At 38.2% G+C, this 13,531-nt stretch overlaps 1 protein-coding gene across 3 annotated transcripts in view; it reads right to left on the reverse strand.

Moving 5' to 3' along the window:
- Positions 1-1,199: 1,199 nt before the first annotated feature.
- The window catches only part of AGBE (1,4-alpha-glucan-branching enzyme), an 81,829-nt gene continuing 69,497 nt past the window's right edge, over positions 1,200-13,531 (reverse strand). For all 3 annotated transcript variants that reach the window (XM_071675299.1, XM_071675300.1, XM_071675298.1), the window contains 3 exons: positions 12,438-12,545; positions 8,567-8,707; positions 1,200-3,539 (listed from right to left, as the gene is read on the reverse strand). In XM_071675299.1, coding sequence (XP_071531400.1) covers positions 3,492-3,539; positions 8,567-8,707; positions 12,438-12,545 — 297 coding nt within the window. In that variant the 3' untranslated portion in view covers positions 1,200-3,491. The remainder of the gene's footprint in view (positions 3,540-8,566; positions 8,708-12,437; positions 12,546-13,531) is intronic.

Genomic DNA, 13,531 nt, shown 5'->3' on the forward strand with positions numbered 1-13,531 from the left:
AAATCAAGTGATTTCATTGAAAACTAGGCTCACAATCATCTATAAGCGGAGGTCCTCTAAATGGCTTATAATTTTGTCTCAAATGCTGGTCTTCATAAGTTTTCCTGCAACAGGTGTTTAGCTAATCAGACAATAATTTCAGGGCAGTGACATCATTCTTGAATATCAGTGTTCATTTGAGCAAACTTCCATTCCTCTGGAACTTTTCCTGTAGCAAGTTATTTACTAAAAAGATCAGTTAATGGCTTAAGTATCTAATTTTTTGCCTCTTTCATTGTCCTAGGATACATGACAGTTGAGGATACAATTGGGGGTATGGGGCATTCAATAAGGTGAACAGAAATGAAGAACTTGTGGAGTTGTGGTGAAAAAGGGAATACCTAGCTCAAAAAGAGGAACATACATGGGTGGCTTAGGATTTAAGATGGTCAGTGGTCATTATTGGCTCTCATATAAATCAATATATGGGCAACTGATATGACTCATTGATGCGACCATTACTTGGTGGATGCAAGGGTGAAGATCTGTAGAGGTTTTGGAAAAGAGGAAATGTTATGGATGAGATAGTGGTGAAAGTAAGTGAACAAGAGACTTGTGCAAAGAAATACCCAGAGAAATTAAGTGAAGAATGGCAAAAGGTGAAAGTAAACTAAGCTGAGGGGGAGGGGGAGGAATGGGAGGTGAAGTAAGTAGGAGAGGAATGCTTATTATCACTTTCCCCCATATCATAAATTTGCAGCACTTTCCACAAGGCATCCCTATCATTGGTTTTCCCCAGATCCATAAATGCTACTTACCGATTCCTCTCTTTCTCTAAGTATTTATCCTTCAAATTATTCAGAACAAACATATGGTTGCATCCTCTACTACTCCTAAAGCCACATTGCTCGTCCCTAATCTAACACACTGTGCATGCCACCACCCTCCTATACAACTTACCAGGTTTCCTCAGCACACAATAACCTCTGTAATTTGAGCATTCACTTACTTCTGTATAATGGCACTATGCAGGCATTCCACCAGACCAGCACTTCACCTTGAGCCTTACGTGCACTGAAAAATCCTGACTAATCAATCAAAAACACTTTGACCACCCTTCTCAAGAAATGAAACTGCGGTGCCATCCACTTTACCAAACTTAATCTTACACAAATCTTTCATTACCAAAAGAAATAATCAAGGTGTGATTGAAACATGTGTGCAATACATATTTTACTAAATTTCAATTACATTTATACAAATATCTTTCTAGCTCTATAGTGCCAAATTGGTGACAAAAAGTTCAACTCTGTTTACCTAACTTATTAATACAATGTCAAATTACTAATCGAAATTTTCCTTTCATTATTTACCTAATTTGAAATTCGACTCCAAATTGAAGATCAATTCTGAAGTTAAATCGCAAAAATTTTGAAGTTTACAAGCTAAGTCAGAGCAATTAAATGCAAAAGGAAAGGATGTTTTTAAGTCGTCACATCAATTACAAAGTGGAGTACAGCATTACTGTATTTCATTTGGGATAACAATGGCACCTTTCACTTTGGATCATTCACATTTTCCCTTAAACTCAATTTCCTGTTTTCATACCTGGAATTTGCTGTCATGCTCAGGGGAAAATAAAATCATGGAAAAATATAATTATTAATCTGCCACAAATGCAATATACCTCAAAAATGCATGGCCGCAGGCTCCAGAGAAAAGATCAAGCTAGAAATCACACTAGCATGGTTTAGACATTAGTCAAAACAATGCCCAAAAGGCCACTGTGGTCCCAAACATCACATACTGCAATACCTGCCATCCTGGAATGATTTTTCAGGTATGACTGAATATCCACACTGGAGAGGCATTTTTAATAGCATTAATCACAAAATATCTATGGGTACTTCATAAAGTTACAGCTTCAAAGTTACTTTTTTTAATACTCTCGCACCAATTGTTTGCCTGACATACTTTTAACTTATAAATAGGTGAGCTCCTGTTATACAACATGATAAATTTTCATAGAGCTATTCATAGGCCAAAAAAACATAAATCAAAACTAAGTTAGCTTTGTTTGAGCTATAGATATTGTCTAAAATGCCCATGGAAGCACTACCATGGGAGAAGTAAAGGGTTCTCTTTGGCGACTTAAAACTGTAGCACCAGTAATGGTCCGCTACTTGCTCCCAGACTGTACACAACTCTTCTGAAATAGACATTACCATCTCTCTATCTTTTATTGTTTCTCCTTACTTCTTTCTGTCTAAATGCTTCCTTATTTCTACTTCCCTTTGTGTATACTTGATGACGAACCTCTCACTCTTTCTCAAAAATTTTATTTACTTAATGCAAATATGTAGCACCTGCTTAACTTACATGACAGCTGACCCAACATGCAGAAATCTTCAGCAAATATTTTGAGTATTGCTGCTGGGGTGTGACACTTCATGGCAAGATGGTCAACCTTTGAAATCTTTGGCAGAGATTCTGCATGTGCTATCCTAATATGACAGCAAGAAAAGACGTAAATGAAGAGAAATATCACATATTCAGCAACTTTTAATAGTGGTCTTTTAATGATTCTCAAATAAATAACAGTCAGGTATATACACAGGCATTCTACATTATGTTGCTTTTGTACGTACATATACAAAACCTTAAAAGAAAAAAGTTTCTTTAGTAGGAAAGTGTTTCATGGGTAAAAAAGTACATTTGGCAAGCAAAAAATACAAAGAAAATACTATCTCTTTTCACAGAAAATACTATCTTTTTTCTGTGTGTAATGTAATAAAAGGTGCCTACTTTTAAGGCACTGCACAACCTGAATATGACACGACAATCATAAAGGCAAATTATTCAAGAAATATAAATACGAGCTATCTATACAAGTCCTACGAATATGCCATAATCAACATGCAAGACTAGAAAGTATCAGGCCCATGTACCACACACTACTCACATGAGTAATATTTCATAAAATAATTTCAACTACAAAGGCAGAATAAATCAAAAGGGGTGTGAGATCTATCAAAATCTTAAATGTTCCTAGCAACTTTAGTTATAAAGAGCAAACATACTGAAAAAAGTTTAATGTTTATAAAAAGGATCACTGATTTTGTCATTCAAAGGCCATTAAAAATCATATAATACTATGATGTAATAATATATATAAACATAACAAAAATGTCAACAATTTAACAATCAATTGCCAATTTGATTGTGCATATCATAAAAGCTTTGCAAACTTTTACATAGCTCGTAAACTTAATCATTCAGGAAGTACCTAATGCAACTTACAGGTTTCAAAACCTAAACAGCCAAAAATTTTATGGAAAATACTTCTGTATCTTTTAATGTGCCACTGTAAACTCTTTACTCAGAATACGTTGACAGCACCAATACCATAAGCGAAGTTCTTCGGTAGGGAAGAGATTCTGGTATCACCATATTCTTCTGTTTATCATACTTGTTCACTACCAAATCATAGATGCATTTTAAGATTAACTTCTTTAATCAACCTTTGCCAGCACAATAGCAACACGACTTGGAATGTAAATCTGCAATAAAATTGAAAAGTCAGAAAAGAATATCATTATTGCTATATTCTAACCCAAGGCATGTTTCTCACACCTATGGCACTTTATGCTTTACTATTCATTTATATTTAGTATACTTAACCGCTGTGTCCCGTTAGTAAGGTAGCACAAGGAAACAGACAACGAATGGCCAAACCCACTCACATACACACGTAGATACATAAACGCCCACACATGCACATATACATACATACATATACATTTCAATGTATACATACATATACACATATACACATGTACATATCCATACTTGCTGCCTTCATCCATTCTTGTCACCACCCCATCACACACGAAATAACACCTCCCCCTCCAGCAAGGCAGTGCCAGGAACAAACGAAAAAGGCCACATTCGTTCACATTCAGTCTCTAGCTGTCATGGGTAATGCTTTACTATTCTATACATATTTCTGAAATCTGTTCCCTCCAAGAACTCCTATCAAGGGGTTGGCCATGGCAAAAGAGTCTCATTTATTCCAGTCCTTGCATGCCTCCCTTGAATACTATGTTCTAAGCATTCTTCCACCATTTCCCTCCCTCCAGTACTCTTCCACACTCTTTTCCCATGTCATAGGTGGTCTTCCTCTCACACCAGCCTCTTTAGTGGTATCATTAACACTCTCCATCTTGCCTTCTTTCTACATGCCCAAACCACCTCAAAGTACTGAGTATCACCCACTCTTCCATTCTACAATTCATTTCCTCAGCATTCCCTGCCATACCAAATCTCTCATAAAACCCTTGCTCCTCTCAAATCACTAACTTTCATAGCAAGGGCTCTTGTCCTCAGTGGCTCATCCCACTACCATGTGTTGACTGCATAGGTAAAGGTGAAGAAGACTATGCTGTCCTTAATCCTTTCTTCACTTCCATGCTTACATCTCTGCCCTTCATTAATCTATCACGGAAACCAATTACTCTTCTGTCCTGTACTGCTCTCTCCTTTATCTTTCCTTCCATATCAACAAACTTAACCAAGACAGCTCCAAAATACTAAAAATTCTGTCAACTTTTCCAGTCTCTCTCTCCCACCAAATATCAATAGCAGTTTAGCACACTTTCTTCTCTCATTCTATTGGGCTCTGCAAAATTCATACTTTTACTGTATTTCCTTTCCAACACCACTGTTTTACTTTTACTCACATTCACCTTCAATTGCCTAAGTTTACACACATCATAAAACACATCTACAACCTTCTGCAACTCCTATTCACTCTCAGCAAACAAATTATCACTGCAAACAGGCTTACCACTAACCATCATACCTCACTGCCACACTCATCTCTACACCACTTTTTCCTAAATGTAGTTTCATCTCTTATCACTTCATCCACATATATATGTTAAAATGCCACAGTGACATCACACAGCCCTGCCTCACACTGACATGTATACCAAAATCTTCACTCAACTCTCCATCCACTCTTACACATGCAACTGCTCCTCTATAAAAAGCTTTCACTCCATTCAACAATTGTCCTCCCACACAGCATTCCACTTGACTGTCATACACTTTTTCCAGGTCCATAAAAGCTATTACCATACATTAATGAATCAATTAATGAATCAAGACTCAACAGTAATGTTAAAGATTTTTTTTTTTTTTTTTTTTTTTGCCGCTGTCTCCCGCATTTGCGAGGTTGCGCAAGGAAACAGACGAAAGAAATGGCCCAACCCACCCCTATACACATGTATATACATACGTCCACACACGCAAATATACATACCTACACAGCTTTCCATGGTTTACCCCAGACGCTTCACATGCCCTGATTCAATCCACTGACAGCACGTCAACCCCGGTATACCACATCGATCCAATTCACTCAATTCCTTGCCCTCCTTTCACCCTCCTGCATGTTCAGGCCACGATCACACAAAATCTTTTTCACTCCATCTTTCCACCTCCAATTTGGTCTCCCACTTCTCCTCGTTCCCTCCACCTCCGACACATATATCCTCTTGGTCAATCTTTCCTCACTCATTCTCTCCATGTGCCCAAACCATTTCAAAACACCCTCTTCTGCTCTCTCAACCACGCTCTTTTTATTTCCACACATCTCTCTTACCCTTACGTTACTTACTCGATCAAACCACCTCACACCACACATTGTCCTCAAACATCTCATTTCCAGCACATCCATCCTCCTGCGCACCACTCTATCCATAGCCCACGCCTCGCAACCATACAACATTGTTGGAACCACTATTCCTTCAAACATACCCATTTTTGCTTTCCGTGATAATGTTCTCGACTTCCACACATTCTTCAAGGCTCCCAGGATTTTTGCCCCCTCCCCCACCGTATGATCCACTTCCGCTTCCATGGTTCCATCCGCTGCCAGATCCACTCCCAGATATCTAAAACACTTCACTTCCTCCAGTTTTTCTCCATTCAAACTTACCTCCCAATTGACTTGACCCTCAACCCTACTGTACCTAATAACCTTGCTCTTATTCACATTTACTCTTAACTTTCTTCTTTCACACACTTTACCAAACTCAGTCACCAGCTTCTGCAGTTTCTCACATGAATCAGCCACCAGCGCTGTATCATCAGCGAACAACAACTGACTCACTTCCCAAGCTCTCTCATCCCCAACAGACTTCATACTTGCCCCTCTTTCCAAAACTCTTGCATTTACCTCCCTAACAACCCCATCCATAAACAAATTAAACAACCATGGAGACATCACACACCCCTGCCGCAAACCTACATTCACTGAGAACCAATCACTTTCCTCTCTTCCTACACGTACACATGCCTTACATCCTCGATAAAAACTTTTCACTGCTTCTAACAACTTGCCTCCCACACCATATATTCTTAATACCTTCCACAGAGCATCTCTATCAACTCTATCATATGCCTTCTCCAGATCCATAAATGCTACATACAAATCCATTTGCTTTTCTAAGTATTTCTCACATACATTCTTCAAAGCAAACACCTGATCCACACATCCTCTACCACTTCTGAAACCATACTGCTCTTCCCCAATCTGATGCTCTGTACATGCCTTCACCCTCTCAATCAATACCCTCCCATATATGCTACTTTAAATCATGCAAAAGGATTTTCTGTAAAGCAATAAATACAGAAAAATAAACAAAAAAAAAAAAAAATGCAGATTATTCTAAGATTTCCCATGCCACTATATCTGCAATTCATTGTTACATACTTAAAACAATCAGGAGATTATGGTAATTTGCACTGCTTTACCTTCTGCGTAAGTCTATTTCAGATGCAATCTCTATACTAAATGGTACTTAAACCTACCATTTTGAGACAATTTGTGGAAAATCTGACAATAGTGGTAAGTCAAATACATGGAAATATTAACAAATATTACTTCAAATTAACTGAAGTCATTCACTCAGCATCACACTGAATTCTTAAAAAGATTTCTCTAAACTGTTACTATTAATACTCTAATTTCTATTTAAACCACAGTTCCTTTCCAAAATCCATAATAATCCCTCATCAATATATATCAAAGTGTCATTCAATGAAATTGAAACTCAGAGTTTGTGGAAGCGATTTTCAAAAACTACCTCAAAAGCATGGATTGAAAAGGCACGGTCATCTTTGTAAAATTCATTGAGTTCCAATAAAACCATATGATATTGTCTATCTTTAGGAGTTTCAACTGTCTTATTTTTCTCAATGAAGCTGATGTCATTCCTTTGTAGACCTAATGATATTCGGATTGCCGAGATACACCAATGGCTTCTGTTGCTCTTTTTTTACAAAGAATTCTCTTGTAAGTTTCTCTAAAGTATTACTGTTTCCACAGTCATTCCTTTTAAAATCATAGTTCCTCTCCAAAATCTATGTTACATCCCACATCAAAATACTATAGTGTCATCCTGTGAAATGGGAACTGGAACAAATTTCATAAACTCATTCAAAAGCATGGATTAGGAAGGCAATGTCATTTCTGTAAAATATACACAAGAAAATCATATGATATCTACAATTTGGTGTTTCAATCAAGACATATTTTTCTTTGAAGAAGCTCATCTCATTCCTTTGTAAACCTGGTGATATTTGAAATGCTGAGAAACACCAATGGCTTCTGTTGCTCTTTTTTCAACATGTTTCTTGGCTACTGTTTCAGTTTTCTCCTTCAAAATATTTCCTATTACTTATTATAGTTTGACCAATGAAACTTTACAAAGCTTTAACCCTTTCATTCTCCTCTCACAATATCAGTGATCTTCCCATGGTTGAAAGATGCTGGGTGATTACATGCAATAAATGCAAAATTATTTCTACATAACTGAAAATTCTTTCTGCATGAGCAGTAGAAAGCCACATTAACAAAAAGTGCACTGGTTCATATATGATTTTGGTGGTGAATTCTGGTAATCTATTAGTCTCACTTGGGCAATATGGTGAAAAAATTTTCAATGCCTTTTGATAAACTTATCAATATTGAAAGCTAATACAAAATAATTTGAAGCATTTTTCAGCACTGCATGCCAATTTTGTATTCAAAATAAGTTCTGAATGACTAAATATGTCAAACTGTTGATTACTGTGTAAATAAGACAGAGACAGTATGGACAATGCTTAGATTTTCTCCATAGTATCATGTCATCTTACTGGCCCTGACTTTCCACCCATCTCCTACATTGCACTTGGGGCACAGTAGGATTCTGACAAACTACTCTACAACTGTATTTGCAAATATTTGTGTTCCAACAAAACCCTCAACGTCAATGAAGTCATACAGAGAGAGAGACTCATTCAGTTAATAAATACAACTCATTCTATGCTATTATGAATGTCTGGGTAAAACAAAGAAATTACTTTAAATGGTACAGAAGTAAGCTTGGAGGCCAAAATGTGAAGATCTATATCTTACAAGCATGGGGATAAAAGATTAGAGTGGAAAATTTCCTAAAGAGATGAGAAATCTAATAAGACGATAACAAAAGATAAATTTTTTGTCTCTGAACAACCAGAATCGTATTTCTATGCTCACCATGATGCTGTCTGGTCGACCATTGAAGGAGTGACCTCTGGTATAGAAATCTGTGCTATGATCTATCAGCTTATGGCCACCAAACTCTTCTGAATCGGTGTCCAGAACAATCTTATATTTACCATATACACCCACACCAACCTGTTAGAAATAAAAACATATTTATTTTATCATACATAATTGCTGTTTCCCGCATCAGTGAAGTAGCACCAGGAAACAGACAAAGAATGGCCAATCCATTCATTTACACATGTATATACATAAACACCTATATACGCACATATACATATCAACATATACATACACATACACACACACATACAGGCATTTACATATATACACATGTACATAGTCATACTAGCTTGCCTTCATCCATTCCTGTTGCTACCCCGCAACACAGGAAAAAGCATTTCCACCCCTTGCATTTTAACACTACTAAAGATGAGTACTGATAAGTGTAATAACATTTAGCTTTTGACAGCATTAAACCTTGTACTACAATGCAGTAGGACAGAAGTGCAAGATAACAGGTCTGTATAGTGAATGTGATTGTCAAATTGCATACAGTTTTAAACCTGAAAAACTAACAACAAGTCTGTATAGTGCATATGATAGGCAAACTACATAACGTTTAATATCTGATAAAACTAACAAGGACCAATAGTTACATAAAGGTATAATGTCATTTTGGAATATGGAAACACTTGCCGACTAGAATAACATGTAAACAATGAAAATTAATGATGGATCAGATTTTTTCAAATGAAACTGACAACAGAAAACGTAAATAAACTTTAAATAACAGGCACTCATAAAAGTGCCATTTGCTGACGAATACAAGCATACACCAAGACAAGGCTTGATCCTGGACTTGCCGCTATTCTTGGTTTACGTAAATGACTTGCCAGATGTACTGAACTTTTCTTTTTTTTTTTCCGGTCTCCCGCGTTTGCGAGGTAGCGCAAGGAAACAGACGAAAGAAATGGCCCAACCGAACCCCCATACACATGTATATACATACTTCCACACACGCAAATATACATACCTACACAGCTTTCCATGGTTTACCCCAGACGCTTCACATGCCCTGATTCAATCCACTGACAGCACGTCAACCCCGGTATACCACATCGATCCAATTCACTCTATTCCTTGCCCTCCTTTCACCCTCCTGCATGTCAGGCCCCGATCACACAAAATCCTTTTCACTCCATCCCTCCACCTCCAATTCGGTCTCCCACCTCTCCTCGTTCCCTCCACCTCCGACACATACATCCTCCCAGTCAATCCCCCCCCACTCATTCTCTCCACGTGCCCAAACCACCTCAAAACACCCTCCTCCGCTCCCTCAACCACGCTCTCCTTATTTCCACACATCTCTCCCACCCTCACGTTACTTACTCGATCAAACCACCCCACACCACACATTGTCCTCAAACATCTCATTTCCAGCACATCCATCCTCCTGCGCACAACTCTATCCACAGCCCACACCTCACAGCCATACAACATTGTTGGAACCACTATTCCTTCAAACATACCCATTTTTGCTTTCCGAGATAATGTTCTCGACTTCCACACACTCTTCAAGGCTCCCAGGATTTTCGCCCCCTCCCCCACCCCATGATCCACTTCCACTTCCATGGTTCCATCCGCCGCCAGATCCACTCCCAGACATCCAAAACACTCCACTTCCTCCAGCCTCATCCACTCAAACTTACCTCCCAATTGACTTGACCCTCAACCCTACTGTACCTAATAACCCTGCTCTTATTCACATTCACTCCCAACTCTCCTCCCTCACACACCCTACCAAACTCAGTCACCAGCTTCTGCAGCTTCTCACATGAATCAGCCACCAGCGCTGTATCATCAGCGAACAACAACTGACTCACTTCCCAAGCTCTCTCATCCCCAACAGACTTTATACTTGCCCCTCTTTCCAAAACTCTTGCATTTACCTCCCTAACAACCCCATCCATAAACAAATTAAACAACCATGGAGACATCACACACCCCTGCCGCAAACCTACATTCACTGAGAACCAATCACTTTCCTCTCTTCCTACACGTACACATGCCTTACGTCCTTGATAAAAACTTTTCACTGTTTCTAACAACTTGCCTCCTACACCATATATTCTTAATACCTTCCACAGAGCATCTCTATCAACTCTATCATATGCCTTCTCCAGATCCATAAATGCTACATACAAATCCATTTGCTTTTCTAAGTATTTCTCACATACATTCTTCAAAGCAAACACCTGATCCACACATCCTCTACCACTTCTGAAACCACACTGCTCTTCCCCAATCTGATGCTCTGTACATGCCTTCACCCTCTCAATCAATACCCTCCCACATAATTTATCAGGAATACTCAACAAACTTATACCTCTGAAATTTGAGCACTCACTCTTATCCCCTTTGCCTTTGTACAATGGCAATATGCATGCATTCCGCCAATCCTCAGGCACCTCACCATGAGTCATACATACATTAAATAACCTTACCAACCATTCAATAATACAGTCACCCCCTTTTTTAATAAATTCCACTGTAATACCATCCAAACCTGCTGCCTTGCCGGCTTTCATCTTCCGCAAAGCTTTTACTACCTCTTCTCTGTTTACCAAATCATTTTCCCTAACCCTCTCACTTTGCACACCACCTCGACCAAAACACCCTATATCTGCCACTCTATCATCAAACACATTCAACAAACCTTCAAAATACTCACTCCATCTCCTTCTCACATCACCACTACTTGTTATCACCTCCCCATTTGCGCCCTTCACTGAAGTTCCCATTTGCTCCCTTGTCTTACGCACTTTATTTACCTCCTTCCAGAACATCTTTTTATTCTACCTAAAATTTAATGATACTCACCCCAACTCTCATTTGCCCTCTTTTTCACCTATTGCACCTTTCTCTTGACCTCCTGTCTCTTTCTTTTATACATCTCCCACTCAATTTCATTTTTTCCCTGCAAAAATCGTCCAAATGCCTCTCTCTTCTCTTTCACATGATAATAAAGTATAGATAATTATATATAACATATAAATTTATAAAATAATGAAACATATATCACAAGAAATCATAACATAATTACACAGTAATATGAGTATACATTGTGCAATAAGGAGGTATCCATCATACATCTGGAACTGTTGTAAGCTGAGCACTTATTCACTTGCCAGGTTCACTACACAAGCAATGTCTTACTATAATGATATATCAATTTCTTAAAAAAAAAAAAAAAAAAAAAAAAGGGGGCTCCTTTAATGAAAAGACAAAAAATTATAAATTTTTTACCCCCCAAAATCTGAATATTGCTGCACTGGGGTTACACTAAATATAATGAACAGCCACAGTCAATGGATTAAACCAATTATTTCTTATCACCAATACTTTTTAACACATAACTCAGCGAGCTGTTACCCCACTTTCATTTATGCCTGGTATCTAGACCCCTTGTCATACCTTCAACTACCATATCACTTACTATTTGCATTCATATTCCCTAACACTAAGATACAATCCCTTTCATAGAAATTGCTGGATAATGACTATTTATTCAAAAGTGTAAAATAAAACAATGCTTGAGCCACTTATCCTATGATGTAAAACTACCTTCTACATGGGAACACACAGACGCTTGGGACAAAAGGATGACATTTACACTAGAGAAACTCATGAAGGAATTACCCTTCAACTACTTTATGGTCTAATACTATAATTCTATTCTATATTACTTAAAGTTTCCCTTAATGCATTTCAAATCATATCATCAAATGGAACTATGGAATGGATGAGCACAGCCTCCATATAGACATGCTTAAGGATTTGTATTCTGTTATCATCTGACCTTGTAATCACTATAACTTTTGGAGGGGTGGAAATTGAAGACGAAGACACAGCCTCCACGATCAAATACGATGACTTTGTCTTCATCATTCCTTGTACTTATGAAACCCTGTAATAGATTTAATGGTACATGGTATACATCAAATAATCACCAGTTTACAAGCAACTACTTTTTCAGAAATAAATACCATTTACCTATTATACTCAAGCACCGTCCCCCACATCAGTGAGGTAGTGCCAGGAAACAGATGAAGAATGGCCCATCCACTCATATACATATATGGAAACGCCCATACATGCACATATACATATCAATAAATACATACACATACATGTATATGTATGCACATAGTCATGGTTGCCTTCATCCATTCTGGCACTACCCTACCCCACAGGAAACATCACTATCTCCTGCTTCAGCAAGGCAGTGCCAGGAAAACAGACAAAAAAGGCCACATTTGTTCACAATCAGTCTCTAGCTCTCATGTGTAATGTACTGAAACCATGGCTCTCTATCCACATCCAGGCCCCACAGACCTTTCTATGGTTTACCCTAGATGTTTCAAATCCCCTGGTTCAATCCACTGAAAGCACGTCAACCTTAGTATACCACATCATTCCTATTCACTCCATTCCTTGCACGCCACTCAGCTTCCTGCATGTTCAGGCCCGATTGCTCAAAATCTTTTTCACTCCACCCTTCCACCTCCAATTTGGTCTCCTGCTTCTCCTTGTTCCCTCCATCTCTGACACATGTATCCTCTTTGTCAATCTTTCCTCACTCATTCTCTCCCTATGTAGAAACCACTTCAACACTTCCTCTTCTGCTCTCCCAACCACACTCTTTTTATTTCCACACACCTCTCTTACCCTTTCATTACTTATTTGATCAAACCAATTCACCCCACATACTGACCTTAAACATTCAATTTCCAACACATCCATCCTCCTCTGTACAATCCTATCTATAGTCCATGCCTAACCATTTAAAATTGCTGGAACTACTATTCCTTCAAACATAACCATTTCTGTTCTCTCTAAGATAGCATTCTCTCCTTCCACACATTCTTTATCGCTCCCAGAACCTTCGCCCCA

The sequence above is a fragment of the Panulirus ornatus genome, chromosome 20, assembly GCF_036320965.1.
Source record: "Panulirus ornatus isolate Po-2019 chromosome 20, ASM3632096v1, whole genome shotgun sequence".
NCBI lineage: Eukaryota > Metazoa > Arthropoda > Malacostraca > Decapoda > Palinuridae > Panulirus > Panulirus ornatus.